Source organism: Lepidochelys kempii, chromosome 9, assembly GCF_965140265.1.
Source record: "Lepidochelys kempii isolate rLepKem1 chromosome 9, rLepKem1.hap2, whole genome shotgun sequence".
NCBI classification, from domain to species: Eukaryota; Metazoa; Chordata; order Testudines; family Cheloniidae; genus Lepidochelys; species Lepidochelys kempii.
Genome location: NC_133264.1, coordinates 45150948 through 45177282, shown reverse-complemented (window position 1 = coordinate 45177282; position 26335 = coordinate 45150948). Strand labels below are relative to the sequence as shown.

General features: G+C 43.3%; 1 protein-coding gene across 1 annotated transcript in view; it reads right to left on the bottom strand.

The window, feature by feature from the left end:
• Window positions 1–26335, bottom strand: part of ARHGEF4 (Rho guanine nucleotide exchange factor 4) — a 331988-nt gene that overhangs the window by 174412 nt on the left and 131241 nt on the right. Inside the window, 1 exon segment of the mRNA XM_073360097.1 lies at window positions 5609–10042. Within this exon segment, the coding sequence (XP_073216198.1) occupies window positions 5609–10042 (4434 nt within the window).

Genomic DNA, 26335 nt, shown 5'->3' with positions numbered 1-26335 from the left:
ACAGGTGTTTTGCTTGATAGTCTGCCTGAGTCACAAGTACTATTTGACCTGGCCCTCTCCACTGTCTAAAGACAGAGCTGATTCGGCTCCACAGATAGTCTTTTGTTGTGTTAAGTGACCACTACAGCTGAAATCACTGATAATCAGGTCTAAGTGCTAAGACCTGTTGTGGGACAGTGTTTCTGTGGAAGAGACGGCCCAGACTGCACTAGCAGTGAGGTTCCCCCACTGAGAGCTCAGCTGAAATCACTGAGAGCTGGGTGGAACCTCAAGAGACCAACTTGCAGAGGTCACAGTGGCAGCAGAAGGTGACAGCGCAGGGCCATTGGCAACAAAGCAATGGAGTGAACGGTGGCACAATGAACAATAGTGGCCAGAGTGAACAGTGAGCAGTTGGAGGAACGAGCAAGTTGCCTTCTTGCCGCCCACCTCTGAACTCTGAGTCTCCACTGACCGAGGACAACACCGGTGAGTGTTAATGAGGCTGTTACACAACATAGTTCATGCGAACAAACATGGCTGTGGCATCATACTTTCTATTTAGGCAAGAGATACCACACACAACAAACTGGAGGCCAATGTTAAATGCATTGTCACTTGTTCATCCTGAAGCTGAACACTGGTTCCGAACAAGACCAGCAAATGCTCACTATCTTTCTGCAAGAAACTCAACTGACTGGCTAGACGCACGTGGTGCAACAGTGAAAGACTCAACAGTTGAAAAAGTGAAGACCTCTCACCATATTCAAAAAATTTGCATACATGGCTGATGAATGCACCAATGCAAATGGTCATCAAGTATTAAGTCATTGTGTATGTTATCTTGATGTCAGTTGTAGGCTAATAGATACATTTCTAGATGTTCAAGTTATAGAAGACAGATTGGCTGTATCTGTGATAACCCACATCTCAGAAGAGTTACATGCTTGTCAATGGGACCCCAAACAGATGGCTGCCTGTGCATTTGATGGAGCTGCAAACTTCTCTGGAAGACTTGGTGGAGCACAAGCTTTGCTCAGAGAAAAGTGTAACCCTAGTCTCTCCTATACACACTGCAGAGGACATCTACTCCAACTAGTACGAGCTGCAGACTCTTCAAAAGACATTTAAAACGCTAGAAATTTAATGTCTTCATTATATTCTTTTTTCAGCAAGAGTCCAAAAGACTGAACATTTTGGAAAATATGGAAGATACATTGGGACTGAAGTTCAAATTAGTCCAACCTGGGAAAACCCTCTGGCTTTCTCATGAGCGATCCTTGGCTGTTGTCTTAAAATTACTCCAGCCATTATTACTGGCTTTGGAAAGTATCTACCAAGATGGGATGGATCTAAGTAGTGAGGCTGGTGGATTACTTTTGCTACTACATTCAGAGAAGACTATTGCCATTCTCTCTCTTCTAAGTCTAGTGTTGAAACCACTTGGGTCATTAAAAATGCCATCCAGGCATCTGCTACAACAGTAGTAGATCTTTGTCCAGCAATAGAAGCTACATTTGGATCAATCAGAGAGCTATCCATTGAAAAAGTATTGGAAGAAGCAAAGACTTCACTCCAGAAGTTGACAAATGAAGGCATTTATACTGAAGTGAAGAGGACAAGAAGTGTTTTTTTAAGACAACTGAAAAAGTACACAGACTTGATTCTTAAAAATCTACAACAGCAACTTCTAGATTCTACTCAACGGCTACTTAGCTTTTACAGAACCCTGTCTTATAAAACACCGACAGTTGAGTGGAGTAAGGCACTACCAGTAATGGGGCTGCCATGTGCTCAGGACAGAACAGAGAATTTGAACACAGAGTGGAACATCATACGATGAATGAATGAAGATTTCACTTCAGCTTCTTTGTTATCATCACTAGTGGCTCAACCCGATCTTTATGCTATGTTTCCTGGGCTGAAAGAAGTAGGAATTCATCTCTTGCTACTCCCAGTCACAACAGCTACAGTTGAGCATTCTTTTTCATCATTGAATAGAATTTTGTGTTTTGAAAGAAGTCGCCTTCTGCCTGATCATGTGAATGAACTAATGAGCATATCAATTGAAGGAATGGAAGTACCGGACACAGGAGAAGCCACCAAAGATGAATGCATTGCATTCAAGAAGTTCATTAACAGAGTTGTGCAAAATTATAACAAGAAACCAAGAAGGATGTAGATGTAGTGCTTCATAGAAGGCTTGAATAGCCAACGTTAATTTGTGTGAGGATTTTAAAATCTAATAAAATAGTCATGAAACATTTTTTAGTTTTTACTATGGTGCCATACAGCCCACCTTCACCCTCACGGTCTCACCCCTCATTGGCCCTGACACCCCCCTCCCCCGTCAATTTGAACACTGCACCTAATTTCAATTCCTGGGGAAAACCCTGGCTACCCCCCAGCTTTTACATAGGAGCTATGTAAAAATGGAGCTGTTACAAGGCATTTCACCATTAATCCATGCCATATCAATGAAAGTTTGATAATATGAAAGGTAAGAGATTAGCGACATTAGGGCAGGAATCATCTCAGAGCAAAGGAGGTGAAGTTTATCCTCCATGTCAGGGAGGGTTGATTTCTAGAGTGACTGGGGTCTCCCTGCTATCCCCCAGTTTGTTTGAAGAACTCAAGTATGGAAAACTTTAAAAAAAATAGTAATTTTCCATCTGTTCTTAAACCAGGCCCCCACATAAATAGCGCTGTGCCCACTCAGTTCTTGCTTCCAAATGGCATGTGATGCCACAGCCTGGCAACAGTATACATCCTTACCAACACCAATGGGAATGCAGAGAAAGAAGTATCAGCCTGAGATATATGAGGCCCTAGACCCCAGTGCCTTAAGGAAGGGCTCTAGAGGGGAAGAGGAGATGTATCGGGACTGCCTTTTATTGCCTGCTGAGAACACAGTTACATAAATAAGTAAAAGCATGTCAAAAACAATCATTCAGATTGATTAAGTCACTCGAAGGCCCATCTAATGTGATACTCTGGCCACAGGGCAAACTGTCAGCAGTGCAGAAGTGGGTCATTCTATACTTTCAGCATAAATTCTTCTGTCTTAGAAATAAGTTTGAAATAGTTAACAATTTTTGAGGGGAAGTTGGAGGTTTTGGGGTTTTTTGTTTTGTTTTACACAAGAATTCTACATTTATCCATCTGTCTAGCCATCCCTCCAGTTATAACACCCACTAATCAGATACGGGTGGGGGGGGTGTAGTCTTTTAATCTATTGTTGGCTGTATTTTTATATAGCAACAGATGTCCAGAGATATAGTCCTGAATATATATTTAATTGGCAAACCCATATTGGAGAGATTTAATTCTATTATTTTATTACAATATGTATCTTATTAACATTTACTTTGTTCGGCACCTGTCCTGGATATTCAGAGTTCCCCTGTGAAAATCACCCTGCATGTTGAACCCCTTTAGCCATAATGTAGGGTTCAGGGCTACCCTCATTTCACAATGTCCCAAATCAAACCACAGTGCATAAAATAAATCTACCTTGGTAGCAGTCAAAGGTCCTATGTACTTTCATGTGTCAGAATTCATATCTTGGAAGCTAGGACTTTAATTTCTTTAAGACAATATAACTCCACCTATTTATATTCTGCAGTATGAAGAACAGCCACCAGAGGGAGGAATATAACTGCTCCAAACCATCCAAACTATAGCCTGGGAGCAATTTTAATTTCCATACTTCCCTTTCAATTATTTAATTTAGCCCCAGTTTTAAGTAATTATTTATTTGCTCCTAATGGTTGGATTTCAGAGTTTAGGCTCACACAGTCAAGGCTTTACATGCCTTCTCTCGCCATCCTAGCTATATGATCTTTGGGATCATTTACCAGTGCTTTTTTGTTCAGCCTCCAGAAGGCTCTCATCTGTTGGCAATGTGCGTTAATAGCCCCTTAGAGGCTCTTTGAGTCGCTATTGAAATGTTTTGGAGAGATGTGAATTTACCCTTATTTGCGGAGTGCTTGGAGATCCTTCTGTTACCTGAAACATATTGTATTTATTACACATTTTGTGTGAAGGAATTTATGCTCGTGAAAACAAGAGTCCCACAGTACTGGCTAGAGTAAGGCATAGAGTAACTTGGGGATGTGCAAATTCCTACACACTGCTCTTCCAGTACTGTGCCCCTCATTGTGACATGCAACCAGCTTCCTTTCCCAGTTTCCAGGTAGCATTAGCTGCAAAATCTTGCAGTTGTTTGGAACACAAATGAAATGTCCACTGGGAGGAGGCCAGGCAAATTCATTTTATACATCTCAAACTCAGATTTTGAATTGGGACAGCAGCAGTGAAAGATCAATGCTTTAGATCAGCGTGCACCCACACAAGGGCCAGTCAGAGTCCTTTGCAAGGAGCCACTTGCTGAGATGGGATTGACACAACAAACCCTGGGTTACAGGGCGGATCAACAAATTTTAGACTCAGAACTGTGTGTGCATGCACATGGGCCAGAGCTGGTGGACAAGACAGAAAATCTGACATCTAAACCCTGTAGTGGTGCTGGTGCTGAAAACACGGTTCAACAAAATCATGTTGCTTTTTTCTTAAACAACACAGAGTTTTAGCAAGTCCTCTCAGCCTCAGCATAACTGTAAGATGAAGCTCAGCCACACCAGTTTCTGAACACCCTGCTCCGAAGCATTCCGCAGAAGGATCTAGTGCAAGCATTCTCCTGTATGCTCTTTGCTTTGCCAATGAGGAAAATCAAATGGGTGATTAGGAACCAATGGAAACACAAGAATTGCACTTGCATTGGCTCCAAACTGTTTCAATAGAAACCCCTTCTTCTGTCCCTATTGGAAATATATTCTTCACTTTGAGGTCCATTCTCCAGCCATTATATAGCTCTCTCATTACCAGTATTAGAATTATCCACACACATCAGCTGGAGATACAGCCCATATTTATTTTCTTTTTGCTGCAGGGATGGCAGGGGAGTGTCCATATAGGGTATTTAAAGAGAAGCCATAGTGACAGTAAGATCCTTGTGGTATTCTGAATGATAGCAGCTTACTGTTTAAAATAAGATTTCACTTCTTTTTGCTCCTGTTAGCCTGCAAAAGCAACACAGCTAACAGTGAGTCAATTTCTATTTTGCCTTATGAATCAATAGAATTGTTTACAGGTGCCAATTACAGGGCCCAGTTTTGCCTTGAAGACCTGACTGAAGACAATGGCTTAGCATGGGTGTAACAGGGAAGTATTTGATCTGTGCAATTTGTATGATACATAAGCCAGAAAGAACCCTGATCTTTTTACTTGTAAGAGGAGTAAATTCTAATCTAAAGGCATTGCGAGGCAATAAATATAAAGAATCATGATGCCAATTTCACACAGTCACCATTTGAAGTAAAGCTTCACTTTAAGGAGATGTAAATGAGCTTAGATGCAAAGAAGCATCTCCCACTATTCGCTAGGAACAATCACTAGCGTTGAACTACTGTATTTACACAAAGATGTGTTTATCCTAAAATCTAACTAATTTGCTCATTCTTCTATTAACGGAATACTACTCTTGGCATTTGGGATTCCTTAACCCCAGCAGGAGAGCACTACAAAGCAAACCATAACTAAGTCTGATAATTCCTACAGAGCAACTCACCTCATCTCTGAGTATATCGCTAACTGAAGAAGCAGTGTTTAAGCTGATCTGTGACTGGCTGCTTATCCCACTGTCTTCTCTCAGGTATTCATTGTCCAATGAGTGCACAGAAAGCAAGAGAGTACCTCTGGGCTTCAGTGTCTTTGGCCTCTCGGGTGCCTCTAAATTGCTGTCAATAGCAGAGCTGTTCCCAAGAGAAATCATGGAAGTGGCACTTATTCTCCCGGGATAACGGAAACTCTTGCGTTGAGAGCTGGGTCTTGGACTTTGTGGTTTAGGGCTCATGGGCCGACAGGGCATGTCTTTACCTTCATATATCGATAACTGGGGGCAAGAGGGGCTTAGCTGAGTAAACGGTGATTGGGGGTCACTGGGGCTAAAGGGAGATCTCAGCCAGTATTCCTCAGAAGTATCTAAACTGTTGACCATTGTTTCCTGCTGCTCAGCATAGTCTGGGTATTCTGGACATTTGACAGTCAGATCATAGGATAGTACTCTTTTTCTTCTCATATCTATAGGTGTATAGACCTCAATGGATTCCACAGAGGTGTCGGAATGGTTGGCATCTGTGAAGGTGGCATTAGACTCATATGATCTCAAAAATGCTTGTCCATTAGAGATCTCCTGCTTCTCTGTGGATGTTCTTCTTATAACATTACCAGGACCTTGCTGGTGGCCCCTGGTTGTTTTAAGACTCTCCTGTGATGGCGATAAACTTGCAAGGCTGGGCTTTTTCAGTCCATCAGCCTCCCTGCTTTTCAGAAATGCTTTCCAGGAGCTCTGGCGAAATTTGGCTCTCTCCTTTTCAAGTTTCAGTGGTCCTTTGGGGCTTTGTTCAGGATTTTCCTTCTCCAGGGATTTGGATTCAAAGAAACTTGAGAAGGATTTATGCGCCAAGGCCAGCCTTGTCCTGAATTTTTTACCCTCTGGGTTTTTGTTTCTTTTACACTCATTCTCACTCAGGGATTTCCTCACCCCAGAATACTGTGGCACTTCACTGTCCTTATTTTCAACTGATTCTAAGACTCGTGCTTCAGAGTGTTTGACATTCAACAATGAGGGGGAAGTAGAATTTGTGTCTATGTTGTCCATCAGTATCCGACCAGAGCCAGAAGCCTTCCTCAGACTGATTCTGCTGAACAATCCAGCAGGTCTTACATAAAATAAGTCATCATCGTCAGAATATTCAGAGGTGTAGCTTTCCTTTCTTTGGAAGGTAGAACTGGATGAACTGCTTTTAAAAGACTGCAAGCTTTCTGTGTCTTCATCCTCTTTCCCAGTGTCAAGTTCTTCTGTCTTTGTCTTGCTGCCAAAGAAGCTACTGCTACCTTGGTTTTCAGCATCCACTGTCTTGGTTTTCTTGAAGGATGCCATTTTTGAGAACACTAAAAACTTGGAAGGTTTCCCAGTCTTGGTCTGTTTCTGCACAGCTTTATAGAGACTGCTGTTACTCCCCAAGAAATGGGACAAATTCTCATCCATCTCCTCACTGTTAGCACTGCTAGTGCTCACATTGTCTAGACCCAGGGCAGAGGCCTCTTGGCGCTCTGTTTTCACTATACAGTTAAAGGCATCGGTCACATTTGGATTCTGTTCATTGTCTTTGTTAAGGCTCACCAGCTCCCCCACAGCAGAGCCCAGCTTTAGTTCTCTGCTGGGAGACTCTTCACCAATGCCTATTTGTTCCTTTGACATATTACAGCTTTCAGTTTCTTTCTTTTCTAGCCTTTGTACGCAAGAGACAATGCTCCCGAAGGTGTCACCATCCCCCTGACACAGGCCACTAATCCTGTCAGTTCCCAGTGCTGTTGCACTAGTCCCACATATGTCTTGCTCTAGGCCTTGACTTATATTGAACTCATTTTCCTCAGTCACTTCGCTGTCTCTTGTTTCGAAGCGTGATTTTTTTAGCAGCTCCATTTCTGACTGCACCCCACCGTTAGTTCTGCAGGGCTCTACCTGAGAGATTCCCCCACTAGTTAGGCGAGGTGATTTCAAACGTGCTCCAGTGCGGGCACCTGCCTTTTCTTTCGAGGGAACGGTAGCATCTTCCAACTGTAAATTCACCCCACTGGATTCATTTTTTATAGTGGTTACTGGGAAGCCACTGCAGCGGAGTTTTAAAGACAAATCTGGATCGGTTCTCTCCACTTGCTGCAGCGCAATTTTGGATTCTTCTTGCCCTGTGCTCCCAGCAGCGCTCACCTCTTCACTGCCAGAGAGGGGCTGTACAGGCAGAGTGTGCTCTTCACAGCTGGAATATGCATTCAGACCTCTCTGTGACTCACTGGGTTCTTTGATGGCAATGGGATGAGACCCCAAATCCTCACTGGCTAGTTCTCCTAATGTTCCAGTTATTATTTCAGCAGGACGGTCATCATTCAGCATCTTGGACTGCAAGCCCTTCTCCTCCACAGATATTATAATCAGAGCAGGTTTTAACTCTGAAAGTTGCATCAATTTTTTCCCCTGGTGCATGTAATGTGGTTTGGTAGTTATTTCAACAGAACAGGCATCACCACCATCATTCTCATCCTTTTTTCCTGCATCAGCGAGATGTCCGTTTATTGCTACAAGCTCAGAGTGATTCTGTAAGGCATTGTTTTTGCAATTCAGGTTTTGCAGCACTGAAGCATCCTGCTCTCCTGCAATGTCTTGGCCACCGGAGTTCAGTGTAGTCTCCAGGGATTTCCAACCCAAATTCAGTTCAGAAGAATCCTCTGAACCTCTTTCTCCCACACAAGCCTCAGTACCTGGTGATTCAGGGCCGATCTCCTCCAAGTTGTTCAGCTGTGTTCTACCAGCTGGGCCATAGTTTGCTAAATGGTTATCACCTTTGTTTTCTGCAACAGCAGAAACAGCTACAAGACAAGTTGCTTGGTCCTCACTGATGCCAGATTCAGAGTTAATGCTGTGAGAGAACCCATGCGCTTTGAAACCCCTTTCAGATTTGCATTTAGCTTTTCTTACCTCTCCTTCAGCATTTACGCTCATTGGCTCTGAAGCCAAGGCAGAGGGAGTCTCCCTTTCTATTGAATCCCACTCAGAGATCTCTCTCAGCTGGACCTGTGCTGAAGATAAGCCATCAGCACACATGTCTGCTTCTGTGTTAAGGCCACATGTCTCTGATTCAGTGTGCAAATTAACTTCAGCACTTTGCTGGGAGCTCACTGGATGAGATAGCTTACTGTTATTTGAGTCTAGGCAGGTACTAAGAAGTGATCCTTTTATGCCAAATTTCCCCTCCACTTTTATTGCTTTTTCAGAGCTCCCACCAACCCTTTCTATGTTTTTCCAGGTGTACTCAAACCCCAACCCTTCAAGATGTATCCTGGAACATGACAACCTTAATTTATCTGTAAGCTTAATGCAGTTACCCAAGTAGCCTCTCTCACCCCCGACATTTATGTTTTCAGGTGCACTGTGCCATGTTTTACTTTCTGTCATCTCTGGCCTCGTGTGTGGAAGCTGAAATTTGGATTTTAGGCAGTGCTGGTATAAGAGTGATTCTGATTTAAGGGTGGCCCCTGGAGTTCTGTTTCTTGTCTTTGTAGCTGTAGTTTCCTCATTGTTAACTGAGTTCCTCCAATTGCATTTTATGTGGGGTCTAGAATCTAGTTCACAGTGAAATTCAAATGCCTCAGAGTTTCTTTTACTGTCAGTTCTATTTGTTTCAAAATTAATATTAGGCAAACTATGGCTTGATCCTACATCTGGCTGCAAAGGAAATTGCTGAGTCTCGGGAAAAGTCAAACAGCTTTCAGAGTTTGCTTTCAGACAAGCAATGCTTAATCCTGCTGGACTTTTTTTACTCCTTGCAATAGCATCTTCAGCTGGTTCTGAGCTGACACAGGATTGCACTTTATTGTTTTCAGACTTTGCTTCACCTTGCAATCCATCCACTAGCAATTTAGTCTCTGTCTTAGATATAGTGTCCTCGCCACTAGTGCCAGACCCTGTATTGGAGGGATCACTAGTTAATATTAGTTCTTCCTCTTCTTTTCTCGATTTTGTAGTGTGTATCCAAAATTCACTTCTACTTGGTGCTACTTTTAAGTCAGAAGACAACTCCAATTGTGCCTTTTGACTCAACTCCAGTTGGCTCATGCAATGAAGTTTATGAGGGGGTATTTGTGCATTGGTATCAGGAAAAGTATGGCATGGTTCTTTTTTTCCAGAGGAAAGGCAGTCTGAACTAAAGCAAGTTTCTCCACTTATGTCACTGGCAACAGACTCTGTGTCTGACACACTTTCATAAGGCTCAGTCTTTATGTCTGACAAGGATTCACTTTGATGCGACTGTGTCTCAAAATAATCTTCATCTGTTTCCTGGCTTGACCCGCGTATCTCCAACTCTACCGTGCTTGGGGCAGAAGAACTCTGGTCATCTTCAAACTCTCCTTCAGTGATGTAGTTTTCAGTTGGCTCTGGGGTCTGCAAATAAAGAGACCAAAATTAGTCAAGAATGAATTCAGCAGCTGAGTATCAGAGAGAAAGATGAGGAATACTAGTGGCACCTTAGAGACTAACCAATTTATTTGAGCATAAGCTTTCGTGAGCTACAGTCCACTGCATCGGATGCATTCAGTGGAATGTTTCTCTCTCTGATATTTCTAGAAAAAAATAACGTGTTGGGATTTAAACACAATAAAGATACATTTAATACAAGTATACCCCTTTCCTCGGGGATTATATCTGATGTTTACACAGGGTTGGACTTGATGCCCTTACAACTTTACTATAAACTATTTTTAATATAGCATCCAAAATGCAGCAGAAGCTCCAAAGACTTATGATCTTTTGCACCCTTCCAATCCAAGGGCACTTTTCACATTTTACATAAATTAAATTAACATAATTCCTTCCATGTAAAAACTATTAGTGAATCCACCTTTGAATCTCAGTAGAGATTTACTGCAGAAATCATGGGCATAGATATTACTATCCAATTATGTAACCAGTGCTTCATGTGGGTGGAGCAGACCTGACTTTTTTTTTTTTTTAATCAAGCCAATCACTCAAGGGTGCACTTTAAGCACTGTCTTACCAAAGCTGATGCTCCGAGATTATCAGAGACCCCCTACTTTTTTCAGACCACTTTAAACACTCTTTAGAACACAGTGTAGTTAATTATTTGGACACTGGAATGTGAACCAAGTTTGAAAGTGATGTTTGAACTCAGTTCAGGGAAGATACCAAGTAGTGAATCAAGCCCAGCTCAGCTGCTTACAGGAAGAGAGATCAAAGCAACACTGTCAACCTCAGGGATAAGTCTTTGTCCTAAATGACCCTGCTTAAAGGGCCAAATCTCAGAGGTCTTGTCTTTTTCCGTTTTTTACCATCAGAATGCAAGCTGAAACTTCCCCAAACTGAAAGGAGGAGAGCCAATCCTGATAAAGCTGGATGAGGGGAAAATGTTAGCTAACACCCACTGCCATCACTGGTTATAGCTGCATCCAACGATTCTACATGGTTGAGACTGATCAAGGTACATATGGTTTCAGACTCATATATCTATGTATGTACTTCAACAAATTAAGCTCCATATAATCTGTATCCTGTTAACTCTCACACAGCACACCTGTGAGGTAGATGGCTCCCTAGGTTCTTATACCTCAGACCTTTCCAAATGGAAAAACAGAGGCAAGAAGAGGTGGGGACAAAACAGAAGATGAATAACAGAGGTGCAATTAGAACTCAGGATTCCGGGTCAATATAGCTTTGAGGGATGTCCACAGCCGCTCCATTGGGGCACAACTCAATGGAAGCCCTAGAGAAGAACCAAATTTAAAAAAACAGAGCCAAAGGAGAAATGCCAGGGTTTCTGAGCCCTGCCACCACGACACAGAGATTAAGATGGTTTAGGGACAAAGCTGGAGGTTAACTAGGGAAGCTAGTAAAATGGGGTTATTTGGCAGAGGAAGGAGATCCTTGTCTGAACAGACTGGAACCTGATGAAAGTATGGCTAGAGGAGATGGGAGGAGGTTTGTGTTATTTGAGGTCTTTCAATAAATGTCAAGCCCTGCTATTAACAGGACAGAAATGACCAGCATTCCAACAGTACAGGCTTACATGTCACATGCTGATCAATGGTGCAGTCAGCCATCAGGAGCAGTTGGCTCACGCAGCAATGAATACAGGAGCAGCTGCTCAGCATTAGCAAAGCTGAATCTTGAATGATGCACTAAACAAATTTACAGATGGCACTGAGGTCAGCTACAAACTATTCAAGCAAGTGGGGTCTGAGTAAGGAGGACACCTGATAGTCCTGAGAATAATTATGAATTAAATTACACCCAAATTATGACACAGATCAATTAGAGTCCATCTACACGACAAATACAGATGTGCCAGCGTATCCCGATTTTGGTTTTGGTGTTTATGGGCCTTACTCAATATGCACCAAGGTCGACAAATCCTTCTATTGACTTCAGTCCACATACCAAATGAGGAAGACAGTTCCAGATACAAAGGGCATGGATTACTGTTTTCATTCATAGCTCATAGGAGAGTCCCAAAATTGCATGACCTGTGCTCTGTCCCACAGAGCTGCTGATTGGGACTGCTGAAGTCCAGATTTTAGCTGGCAGCCACTTTGTGGAGACATGTACAGGGCTGGGGCAGAGCCAGCTACTGCACACTAGTGGGAAGGGTGGCTCACAGGCCATACCTCCTCCCGTGTCTGTCACAGCAGCCACCCCTGCAACGCTTGAGAGCAGGCCCAGAACTGCTGCCTTCTACCCTGGACTGTCATGGGGCAGCAGCATTTTCTGTGCTGATGAGGAAAGGAAGACAGATTGGGGCAAGTATAGTGTGGTGGGCTTCATTCTCCAGCTCTGTTATGCATGCACCAGCATGAACATCCACAGAGCAATTATATGCAAATATGCAAACAAACAAGTATTTATGTAAATACCTCAACAGCAAGTATTCTATTCTACATAGGTTCTTATACCACCCCACCACTATAGAATCTGAGTGCATTCCAGTGGTGCATTAATCTGCATGATTAACATGTATCACACATGGTTTCTTCTCTCTCTCCTCTTCTCAGGGAGAGAACTGTATGTAGAGTGGAGGGGTGTGCTTTGGTAAGCCTTTGGAAATGTTTTTATTTTACTATGTATATGCCATGCGTTTATATTGGAGAAGTGTTTCTTGCACTTGGAACAGAAGGTGGTGAGGTTTCTAATGGCCCTTAGTTCCTGTAGTGAGTACAAGTTCCTCCCCCCTGCGGTGACAATCCCAAGCAACAGGTTTGAGAACTGACAACACAAGCCATGTAGTACTACTCCTCAAACAACGAGCTGATCAACAGTGAGTTAGGATGCCAGTAAATTCAATAGGACCAGCTGTTTCAGGATTCAAATGATGCTCCCAAATCAGGCCCAGAGGGCTCCTTACTGAAATTCTAAGGACAGAATGTGGCCCTAAGCATTTATGTGAAATGTGAAAATAGAGAAGCAATGTAAAGGCAAGGGTATGGAAGAAATATGCAAGACTCATGGTTAGAACCACATTGTGACACTGTTTGACACTGGTCTTTTCTGAGAATAGCCTGTAGCAGCAGCACAGTTAGGCCCTTGTCTTGCAAAAGGTTTACAATCCTGACCAGCTGTGACGTGCATTATTTTCTCATTTCCACCAGTATCAGAAACTCAAAAGACATTCCTCCTATTGTTGAAGATGCATCAACCAGGCAAGCGACGGTAAACTTGTGAAAAGAAAAAACTAGCAAGCTTTGAAGGCGGGGGATAGATTGTAGCGAAATAGCTACCTAGCATCAAAAAAAGAAATAGCAGTAAAATAGCATGTACTGAGGGGCGAGCAACAGTACATTAGCGACACTCTGAAGGGCAGGGGCATAAATTCACAGGCTGAAAAGGTGGACATGATGGAAATAAGATAGTTTCATAGGAAAGAGGAAAGAAGATGCCTCAGAGGGAGATAGTTGGCTCATTGACTTGTACGTAGTGGTGGGACTTGCTAAAGCACCACATGTATCCGGTCAATAGGAAAAGGTTCTCAAGGAGGCTCATCCTCTCAGTTTGACGAGACATATTATCAAGAGTGCAAAGACTAAAAGCAATATAAAGCTTTTGCATGTCTGCTAGAGCTGGTAAAATATTTTCAGTGTACATTTTTTTTCACTGAAAAATGCAGATTCGAGTCGACTGAAGTGTCTCACCAAACCATGTCAAATTTGCCACGTTGTTTCAGTCAAAAAAAATTCCAAAGAAGTCAAAATGTTTCAACCTTTTCTAAATGCAACATGTTGACGTTTTGATTCAAAACGACTTTGTTTCAAATTTTACTTCTAAAAAAATTAATAAAATTGAAGTAAAAATAATCTCAAACACTAAACTAGATATCTCATTTCAAGTTAAACAGAATGTTATGTTTGACCTGGAATTAATTTTTTATAAACTTTTAGTTCACAAAAAATACTAAAAAAATTTAAACTTCCTGTTAACCCTAAACTCTTTGTTGTTATTTTTCTAGTTTTCATCTCAGCTACCAAACCAAAAAATCAGTTATTCACATAGCTCCATTCAAAACACTCACTTTACTAGGAATAAAATGTTACCTTTTAGTGACATTCTGCAAGGAAAACACAGGATACAATTGCTGATTGCATTTTAAGATGCAAGAATCGTGCTGCTTAATTGTTCCCCTTTTGAAACAAGTTATATTCATTCTTGCTAAAATCTTCATTTGAACTGGAGCATGCTAGTTCAAAGAAAGTTATTTTGGTTTAAGGACGCCTTCAGGGAGCATCCAGGAACAGGAGAATGTTTCTGCAGCTGTCATAAACATACAACTAAGGGTAGCATAAAATCCCTCCTTTACCTGTAAAGGGTTGATCAGTTCCACTAACCTAACTGGCACTTGACCAGAAGGACCAATGGGGAAAGAAGATACTTTCAAATCTGGGGGGGGGGGTTTGTTTGTGCTCTTTGTTGTTCTCTCCAAGACAAAGAGAGAGACCAAGCAAGTAATCCAGCTCCTACTGAACGATACATCTAAAATTACAGAAATAGTAAGTAATAGCAAGGAAATGCGTTAGAGTATCTTTTGGTTTAGCTTGTGAATTTTCCCTATGCTAAGAGGAAGGTTTATTCCTGGATTTTGTAACTTTAAAAGTTTTGCCTAGAGGGGAATCCTCTGTGTTTTAAATCTTATTACCCTGTAAAATTACCTTCCATCCTGATTTTACAGAGGTGCATCTTTTACTTTCTTTCTTTATAATAAAGTTCTGTTTTTAAGAAACTGATCGGGGGTTTTAGTGTCCTAAAAACTCAAGGGTCTGGTCTGTGTTCACCTTGTTTACTCTCAAGCCTCCCCAGGGAAAGGGGTGAAGGGGCTTGGGGGGATATTTTGGGGAAACAGGAACTCCAAGTGGTCCTTTTCTTAAATCTTTGCTAGCTCACTTGGTGGTGGCAGCAATAACGTCCAAGGACAAGGAAGAATTTGTGCCTTGGGGAAGTTTTTAACCTAGACTGGTACAAATAAGGATAGGGGGTCTTTCATGTGGGTCCCAACATCTGTACCCTAGAATTCAGAGTGGGGAGGGAATCCTGACAGCAGCATTTGTGGAACATTTGCCAATGGGTTTTGAGTGACAGGTCATGGCAAAAAATGGACTGATTGAAAGTTTTCACTTCTGTCTAATATCTCCGTGTCTTCCTCTAGCTCTACAATGCCTTGTCACTACTCCATACAGATAAAACTGATGGACCTTACATGTGTGAAGAAAACAGATTGAAATTAACAGAGTTAATGTTTTTGTTGGGGGTGGTGTTGTGGATGCAACCCTGTAAAATGCATAACCATGCATAAGCATGACCGACCTTGAGCCTTGCAGTGAAGGCTTCTAACACCTGAGGTTTGGAATAACTGTAGGAAGAGAAGGGACTACTCTTGGTACAACTATGCAGACCACCACTTTGAATGGGATAGAACACTGCCAGTATGTTACATCTGCTCTCATTGGACTCTTGGGCCCAGTCCTGCTCTCATCAATGACAATCAGATATTTTTGCCATTGATTGCAGTGGAATGGGCTGAATTTCTATGGATCACATTCTCCACTTGCACCATTTATGTATACTTGATAGGAAAAATGTGTTCATGATGTGACCATTGTAAGTCCTTAACTATCCATTTCCTAGCTTTCCTCTGTTTTGAAATCAATGGGATCCAGTGACACTTGTCACTTAGCCTAACTAGCTTTTGAAAGAAGATTTGTTTTTGCAATTCAGACTCACATCCATCCCGGGAGGTAAATATTACTGTATCCATTTTATTCTGAGTCCCAGAGCAAGTCTGACACAGACCCCTACCCTAAGCACTAGACTGCACTCCCACCTACACGTTGTCTTACTACTGCAGTGACAGGTATAGGTCAGTTCTTCGTGCCAAGTCCAAACAATGTGAAAACATTCTCATTATAACGTGGCAACTGACCCTTCTGATGGCCATTGTTCCCAATGGATATGATGGTAACCACCATTCCTGAATTAGCCCATTACAGTGCACAAATCCTTATTATTCCTTGCGCAAATGGAAGACGGTGTGTGGCACTGTTGCATACTTACCACCTGCACTGAATGAGGTAATAAACCCGGCACTGCTTCACGTGCAGACACCACTCTCTAATAATAAGGTTGTTTTTATAGTTAATCATGAGATAAGATTGAAATGCAATACTTAATAGCACCACAGCCAGCTATCATGGGGTTGCCAACCCTCCAGGATTGGCCTGGAGCCTCCAGGAATTAAAGATTAATCTTTAATTAAAGACTATGTCATGTGATGAAATCTCCAGGAACACAGTCAACCAAAATTGGTAACCCTAAACTATCCTCTTTGCTCATTGAGCCTCTACACTTGTCATTGGATTAAGCAAATAAAGATCGGCATATGGGTATTGTTTACCAATGGCCCAATCCTGTGTGGTGCTATGCATTCTCACCGCTACTGTTATCAGTGTGAGAGAAAACTCAGCACCAAAACCAGAACAACACAGAGAAAGCCCTCAACTAGCGGTGCAAGTAAGCCAGTATGGTCAGGTATGCCATACCATTAAGCCATTTATGCCAGTATGCCGTACCGGAAAGGCACATTTTCAGTACCCCAGGGCTTTCCGAGGAACCACAGTGGCAAAAGGAGCCCTGGGCCGGCAGCTCCTCCGGCACAGCTGTACCACCCCCAGCCCCGCCCCCAGCCCTTCCATGCAGCTGCATCTCTTGTCTGGGGTCTGTACAGCCCCTCCGGAGGACAGGGCTGGGGGCAGGGCTGGAGGCAGGACAGCCGTGCTGGAGGAGCTGCCGGTGCGGGGCGCTGGCTCCCGGGAGCGGCAGCCCCACATTCTGCTCCTTTCACCGCGGCGGTTCCCAGGAGAGCCCGGCAGTTCAGCAGATACTGACTTCTATCTGTGGATAACCACATCCACAGGTAAATCGGTATCCGCGCAGGGCTCTAGTCACAGAACAGTTTTTGTGAGGGGGGTTGGGATTGGTACAGTACCGGAAAGAGTTAAAATCTACTTGCACCACTGCCCTCAACTGTCTGCTTATGGGTTATCTAGTACAGTGGTTCCCAAACTTGCTCCGCCGCTTGTGCGGGGAAAGCCCCTGCCAGGCGGGGCCGGTTTGTTTAGCTGCCGCGTCCGCAGGTTCTGCCGATCGCGGCTCCCAGTAGCCGCGATTCGCTGCTCCAGGCCAATGGGAGCTTTCTCTCTCCCTCCCTCTTTGAGAAGGACAGTGCTATTATTATTATTATTAGACAGAAAAAAAGAATAGAATGAAAAGTAGATGTGTCTGAAGACTGTCTGGCAACCTGAAGTTCCTGACATGACAGACAGCATTAGTTGAGAACTGTGGTATGGAACTACAGTTTGATCTAATTTGCATTTTATAAATGGGATTTTTACAAAGATCGTAAGCATTTACAATCCTTCTTTGTTTCCCCAAAGATAATGAGCCAGGACAGATTTCTCAAAAGGTGCCTAAATTAGGCTTTTAAACCCATATTTAGACACCAAAACAAGTAGCCCCTATGCACCCACAGGTATCATCGAAGTCAAAATGAGTTGTGGATGCTCAACAGCATTTAAGAATCAGACTACTTATTTAGGTGCCTAAATATCATAGAATCATACAATATCAGAGTTGGAAGGGACCTCAGGAGGTCATCTAGTCCAACCCTCTGCTCAAAGCAGGACCAATCCCCAACTAAATATGGATTATGGGGCCTAAATTCATCTAGATAATCCAATGTGAAAGCACTGGCCCCAGCACCCTTTAGTTAGTGCTTGTGAACGCTGCTGGATTGAGGGCACTCTGTGAAGAATGAAGTCTTATATATCCACGGAACAGGCACAGCATGGGCCACGGCAGCTTCCCCACATCACACCTTTAACACCTGTCAGCTCTGGCCCAGACTTACCAGGCCCTGAATGTCAGGGGGAAGTTCAATCTCCAGGCTCTATTTAAGTCTTGGTCTCTCAGCTGGGACTGTCAAAGGGTGCCAAAAGTAATGGTGCTTTGTGGTGACTTGGACACCTGTTGAGTAGCAAATGGACTACAGGGCCCAAGACCACCAACTCCTTCAAACAAGTTTCTGAAAAGCCGCCATAGTAATGACTTTGGGGATCAGATTAGCCTCTTAGATTCCAGGCAAGCACCTGCCTCTTTTTACGCACAATAAAGAAAGTTCCCTTCACAAGCAATTCAGTCACCGAGTTCAAATGTGGTTCCTGGGAACCATGGAGCACGGCTGCCCTCTCTGCACACATCACACTGCCTCAGTCACCACAGGAAGATAACTGAAGGTGAAAGAGCCCTTTAAACAGACTTGTGCAAGGGCCACAGAGATACAACTGTGGTCTCAATTCACCATTCCTCCCCACATTGAAATGAAATGTGGCTCTTTTACAGTCATTCTTCAGAACAAATTGGGCAACAGTCTCACACACAATTATTCATGGTCTGAGAGATCAGACACTGGGGTTTCTGGGTGAGGAATGAATTCCAGAGAAAAGCTTCATCCACTGGAAAGGATAAAATGGGATTCTTTGGGAAGGGCTTCCCATAGGCATGCTGAGCTGGGTTGAAGAGAAGCATAGCTGTAAGGTATCCTATGTTTATTTGGAGTCCTCCTAATGGCAGAGATCTCTACAGCTCTGGGTGTCAGTAGACTTGGACCCTGGCAAAGTTAAAAGCAAGTCAACCCCCACCAACAAACCCAAATTAATTAAGTGTGCCAAATGCACGCCAATGGAATTCTAAGCGCTTTGTAAGCACAGGGAGGGGGAGCAAAAAAGTGGCTTCAAGACATTTCTGAGCCCCTTATGCTGGGGCCTTCCTGGCATTGGTCCAGCACTCTTTCAGGATGCTCTGATTTACACAAGCGGAGCCACTCTGGCTACTAGGCAGTGCCAGGGAATAACGGATACCTGGCCACATCTTTTGCCCCTCCCATCATGTCTCTGCTGCACTAGCAGCCAGGAGATGGTAGATGTACAGCGAATATTCAAGAATGCTCACTTTGAAATCTTCAAAGCATTGTGCACTTAATTAAGTGGTGAAATATTCCTTCCAGTTGCACTAAATTTGATTCCAAGCAGCTGCCTGAACTTAATGGGACTAATAAGAGCTCAGTGATCCACAGAATCAGAGCAGGAAAGTAACATTCCCCTTGACAGATTCCTGCTGAAGTCAGTGGGAGATGTATATAGGCATCCAAGAGCTAAATTTGACCGTAAGATCTTCAACAGTTTTGTGACTATACTGTTTAGTTTAATTTATATGTTTATGTAGAGTTGTGTACTTATTTGCATTGTAATGCATGCTGAAGCTATAGTCTCTGAAAATTTAGCCATTCATGTATCAAATCACTAAACTATTACATTACTTAGGTCTCTAGTGGTTGGTTCATAGAGGATAACAGTCTACTACCACTGCCAGCTAGCAACCTTTTGAGCTAGAAGTAACTCACAAAGCCTGGCCTCTTGATGCTGCAGGTCCTGGGTTATAGCAGACACCATGCAGCTTCCCTCAGACTCCACTCCGCAAACTAACTCCACACCTAGAAGCTGCTCCTCTCCCGTGAGGCCAGAGACATTACTGCCCTCATTGACCCTAATTGTGCCGCTGCCAGGTGTACTCTCTCAGACAGGCTCTAGGAGTCTCTGCTACTAATACCCATGGGTACCAGGTAGAGGCTGGGATGAGGTGACAGTCTGAGCTCAGTTTACCTAGTGGACTAAAACTTTTCTAGTAAATACTGACTGCACTCCAGCCACATCCCGTCCTGCCGGACATAAAGATACTTCCTACCATCCCACTGACTACATCAGCGTTAACAGAATAATGATCATCTGGCAGAGCAGGTGGAGGATCAACAAAGGAGTGTACACACATGTGTGTTAAGCACAAGGTACCATGAGCTAAGCTATCAACACAACTATGTGAGAATTAAAATAATCAAATTCACATCCTGTGGTGCTACGGAGAAACTGTAAAATAGGGCTGTGCAAAACTGTTTCCTTAAATATTTCATATAATTTTGCAATTGTGTTTTGGACAATTCGAGGACTGCCTAGTTTTGTTTTGCATTAAGCTTCACTAGCTGTTTTTTTGCACTGAAATGTGTAAATATTCCTTTTTAATATTTTTCAGTGCCAAAGTTGATCTTCAACTACAGGAACTTTCAAATGCAAATATTATAAAAAAATATTTGCTATGTTTATTCAAACAGCTCCAGCCAAGAACAACTGCTCATTTTCACTCAAAAATGACTTTATATTTTAGCAAAAGCAGAGGTTTTGGGAAAAATTAGGCTATTTGGAAAAGTTACAATGATATGCAAAACTCTAAAGCTGTGCAAAATATTTGCAATGAGACTCAGAAGAGCTGTTTTTAAAATATTGATATTGTTAAGTAAGGCCCCAGTGCTGGAATCGGATCTGGAGAGCCAAACTCTTGGGCCAGTGAGGAGCCCCAGGTACTTCAATGGTATTTGGCACAAGATGCAGGGCTCCGAGCTGGATGACCTGTTTGCAAGATCAAGGCTTAAGTAATGGGAGGAAAAAGATCAGAAGAAATTCAGCAGATCAATTCACAGTAAAGAATTCCCAAGTTATACCAATAATCAGCACCTGAACTGTTCTGAGTTGTTGTTTTTTTTATCAGCCAGTCTTATTAGTCAAAAAGATAGTAAAATAAAAATTGGTACACATACATTTGGGGAATTTGAACATTTAACACAACTTGTCTTCAATTTGAATTGTTTTGATGCGTTCGTTGCCCTGCAATAGCTGCCTCTGCTGGGTAATTTAAAACAAGAAAATGTTTTGACATCTTAATTCCAGCTTTAATACACAGCAGGTTTCCATTCTTAGCGTCTATCTTTATTTTTTTTTAAAACTAACAATATTTTTGCATACAATATGATACTGAGTAAATTCTCTTTTTTCTTCAAGAAATACTCCAAAAATAGCCAAGACATGATTAAAGGAGTCATGCTGGAAGTAACAGTTCAGCCTAAAGATAGAGGCTAACATTTTCATAAGTGCTTACATGATCTAGGAGACCTAAGTCCCATTTGCAAGAGTGACATAAGGCCTAGTCTAGGCTAGAAAAGGTGTGCACTACAGCTATCCTGGTATACTATACTGGCAAACCCCCAGTGTAGACGCAGCATAGATCAGCAAAAGTACTTGTGTGCCTAGCATGCTTTTGCCATATAGCTTACACCAGATTCAGAAAGAAATAAGCTCTACCAATAAAGGGACTTTGCCAGTACAATTGTATCTACACTAGAGTTTTTTCTGGTATAAAAATGTTGTAAAAATACCACCACCACCCCTACAAGACATCACTTATCCCATCAAAAGTTTTGTGTGCGCGCACCTGGCCTTCATCACTTTAGCCCTTTTGAAATTGTTACCCTAGTGTAAGTGGGGGAATAGTCCCAATATTGTGGGGAACTTTCCTGGCTTCTGCACTACCCCGGTGAAGTGGGCTAGCGAAAGGATCTGCGTCCTCGCTCCCACTTCCTTTACCCAGTGGCTTCCCTGCCCTTGAGGACTCCCCTTCCACTCTCCTGTCTGGCAGAGTCCTCGTAACCCCAACAAGGCTGGGCCCAGGATTCATGGGGGGCTTGACCCCCAACCCTGTTGTGGTCACCTAGGACAGGGGCTAGGGTGTCCCCACTCCAGGGTACTCTCTCTGCACTGAGCACTTCTCTGACCCACTGACGATTACATACAATTTAAAGCAAATGAAGTTATTTAATCAACAATTAATTTTAAAAAGAATAAGAAATAATGGGAAAGGTTAAAGGAAACACATCACCCCGCTCTGTGGCAGGGAACATCACAAATGGTGTCTCTGGAATGTCAGGGCAGTTCACAGTCTGTTCCTTGTAAGTCCCAGGCCTTCTTTTCAGGCCCTGGCTGTGCTACAGGGATGCTGTGGGTTGGACACTGGCTCTAGTGGTGGCCACACGCTCTCAGACTCTAAGTGGTAGGATCCTTCTTCCCAGTGTCATCCCCGCCCTGTGGGGGTTACGATCCAAGCCTGGCCTGCAGAGTCTCTTGGCTGAGGCGTCTCCCTGTGCTGCCCAGGGGTCCCCCTCGGTCTTCCCAGCTGCTCACCACACCCAGCTCTAGACTGCTCCAGCCCCAGCTCCACCACTCTGTCTCTGCTGCTCTGCCTCCAGCTCCCTGGGCTGCTTCTTTGGCCCCTCTGCCTCTGGTTGCTGCAGCTCTGCTCCCAGGACAGGTCTGCTCTGCAGGCTGCTTCTGTGACTCTGTTCCCAGCACAGGGTCTGCTCTCTCTGGGCTGTTTTTCTGATCCCTCTGGATCTGGCACAGCTCTACTCCCTAACTCAGCTTGGGCCCCTGCTTTCTCCTTAGCTCGGCCCCCCCTCTGTCTGACCCAGGCAAATCCAGCTCACACAGAGGATGGGACCTCCCTGGCCTCCTGACTCCCTGATTAGCCTGCTGGCCCTGTCATTCAGGCTGACCTGGAGCACTGGCCTCTCCCCATTGTTCCTGGGGTCTGTCAGTCTCAGGGTCCTGATTTCCCATAGACCCTTCCCCTTTTAGTACTGGGAGCTAGCAACTAAAACACCCCCACTGAATGTTAGTAAGGGGGCAACAGTCCCATTATACTAGGCCTATTGCTGTCTGCTGAATTGGAGCCTTAATGAATAAAACACTCTTGTATTTTTTCAAAGCACTTAACGACATGCCTAAATACTTTGTGTAACTGAGGCCTTAACTGGCCAGGGTAAAATAAATGTGGGTCTATAGATTCTGGTGAACCAAAGCAAGCGAGGCATTTAAATGGCTGATGGCTTATCCATTTTCTTAAACCTTGTTGAACCTTTTTTTGAAAATAAATCTTGATATGACTAGTAGTTTTTTAACCGCCTTCCTTATGTGAAATGTTTGGTGTGTTTTCTTCAATATCCTGGTGGGATAATTTTCTGAAATGCTAAAGACAGAAAATCAGACCAATAACATGAATGTGACAGTTCTCAATATACCAGCAATCTGCTCCAACATGTCGGATCCATGAAAAAGACTCAGCAGCTAGCTATGTTAATTGCCAAAAGTTCAAGAAAATTGCATTAAAGAATGGTTCATGAGTAAGGCATCCCAATAAATTTAAATGAACTGTTCAGCCCCCAACACTAATATACCTGGTAGTCTTATGCCAGCTATTTTGTTCATTTATGCTCTTTAGTCTTCTCTTGCCCTCTTCCTCCTTTCCTCTCCCCGAATCACATTTGCTTTTTAATCCATTATAGGGCACCAGTGATAAGGCTACTAAGCACCATGCAAGATTTTGCCTTACAAATACATTTTCCATAGCTTTACTATTTTATTTAAATTACCATAACACCTAGAACCCCAAGAGAGCAAGGCCGCATTATGTGAGGCACTGTGCACCCAGGGAGACAATCCTTGCCGTAAGGAGTTACCATCTACATAGGTAAGAAAGGGTAGGAGAGAGAAAGTACTATGCACATTTTACTGACTGGGAACAGAGTTTCATTGACTTGCCTGAGAACACAAAGGAAATCCATGGTGGAACCTGAAACTGAATCCCTGTCTTCAGTTAGTGCCAGTTCATGAGACCATCCTTCCTCCTTCTGATATGGAAATATCCTACATAATTTAACAGGTCCAAAGCCAACAGAGTGTTACAAGAATTCTTCTAGACCTTGAGAATGAAATCCAGAATATCCTTCATAGAATGCCTAAGGGAACTGTGCAGAGTTTAACAGAACTATGTCTCTGCCATCAGACTCCAGAGAATTTCCCATACATTGTTTTGTTTTAAAGAGTCAGCTTTCCACATAACTCCTTCAGTACAACTAGTGGTTTGAACTAGGGAGAAGACTCCTACCTGGATTGCTTTGGGTTTTCAGATTAGTTGGAGCAGAGTCAAAGAGCCTAGTATTTTCAAAGCACTGCCCATGTGTATATATACTGTGGGAACTGAGGGTGGGTGCAGGGAGTCCCTTTTTTCTTGAGTATCCCTGTGCAGAATGCTAAGTTTCCCTGCATGACTGGCAGTCTGATCAGGAGAGACCCAGGCTTGGAGCACCAATGGAGTGACAAATTGCGTGTGGAAGCTCGCACAGGCCTGCTTGTATTATACATGAGTCCAGCCATTGACCCCATATATGCAATATCGCTTTAATTCAGGCAGAAAGTGACAACTCATTCACATTCTTTCTTAAAACACTTTGAAAGGAGGGACATGTGGGCAAGGAGGGAGAAGCACTGTGAGACTGTAGAATGCTGCATTTCATAACCTCCCGGATTCTTTAACAGGAACCTTCACCTCCTATTGCCCATCAAGGAAGTCTGCTGCATACACTTATTAACACATTCCACTCCTGCTTACATTTGTTTTCTCTTCAAATGATTTATCCTGATCACACTGCCTATTTCCATCATGCTGGATGCTGTACTGTTTTGACAGATCTGCAGATATAAAATATTCAATACCAACGATCCTCTGAAAATTTAAAATACACTTCTTGGAGCACAAGACATAGCAACTAAATGCCACAACAAAGTTCACAGTCCCATTGTTTACTGTACATCCATGCTAAGAGTCTCTGTCCTAAGGAGTTACAGGCTAATTAGAAAAGTTAAAGGGAGGGTGTCAGGAAGTACTATCTTCATCTTCCAGATAGGGATCTGAGGCAGAGATTAAATGAAGCAAATGGAGTATTTTATCGTGTACCTAGAGGGATGGGTTTAGTCAGCTTACTAGGACCAAATGTCTCAAGTGCAGTTCTACCATGGAATGTGACTAAAAGGAGCATTACAGCATTTCACGGTTGTCCTGATGACTTCCAACTCCAGTTTGCACTGTTTGTAAGTAAATTTAAATCATTTCCTGCCTGACACTGTCAGCCTGGGAGCTGATAATTAAACCAGTTTCTCTTTTTTATAGCAAAGTCCTTCATCTTTAGGGTTCCCCTTTGTAACCCTTTTGTCCTTAGTCTATGTCCTCACAGAATATTGTGCAACCCCATTGACTGTTAATAGGTGCGTCTTGCACAAGTGTCAGTAAGGTTACTGTATGTATATGATTCCTATCTAGTTGCCGCACCGGGGTACCATGGCAATACTTTGAGGTACAGGCAGTCACAGAGCTATTGCACTGTTGTCATAGGATCCCTTGCCTCCTTTGCTATGCATCTTCTGTTTAATGTGACCTTCCTGTACTGTCTGACATCCAGCGGCACACAGCACTAAGATAGTAGACCTGGGACTCTAAGGCTGCAGGAGGAAGTTCCATTATACTGTATTTGAGAAGTAGTATGTGGTCATGCCATTACTCTACTGTAATGTATAGGCACAAGGGGACAGCTCCTTCATGCTATTGGGTGGTGTAGAGAAGCTGTAGTCTGGCTGCAAATGCCCAACAGAGAATTCCCTTGGTGTAGGGGAACTCCCTGTTGGTGCATTTGCACCGCAGTATGACACTTCTGCCCCCACCCCTGTGTAAGGGGTGCACTGGGAATAGTGGGCATGGGGGAGTTCTGCCACAGTAATTCTTCACAGGCAAGGCGGTATTATGGACCCTAAGCTAATGGCAGAAATTGGACTTGCACTGGCCCGGAAGATCAGGAAGCTGGACCGTGCTCCAATGCCTGCTCCCTCCCCATCCCACATCGAGCAAGAATCTAGCCCTTAAGATTACAAGTGCAACCTCAGCTTTGGCATCTGCAGACTTCAGTGCTGACCTGTGCAGCCTTCATTTGTAGTCCTAAAGAACGGACTAAAGAGAAGCTGCTGTCTGAACAAGGTGCCATTTGTGAGAATATATCGCCTCCTGGGACCAGAAACTACTTCGGTCACAGGAAAGGATCTGGCTTTAAGTGGGACCCTCCCCTCCCCGACCTCTCTGGAATGAGAGGCAAGTGAAGTTCCAATGATCTGCCCCACCCACAGCCTTTTCAGCTTGACTGGCTGTGCGGCAAGGAAGTCCCTTGCTAAAGTGGGTGTGCTTAAATCAGCCCTCACACATTCCAGACTTCAAAATTACCTTTTACATGCGAGAACTCTGCAATGAGTCAGGTAAGTAACCACCCAGGTATTATATACAGAAGATCTGGCAAGAAATACACATTCAAATGGGACCAAGATCCAGCATATAGGGAGTGATATACTTTTAACAGCAGCATGC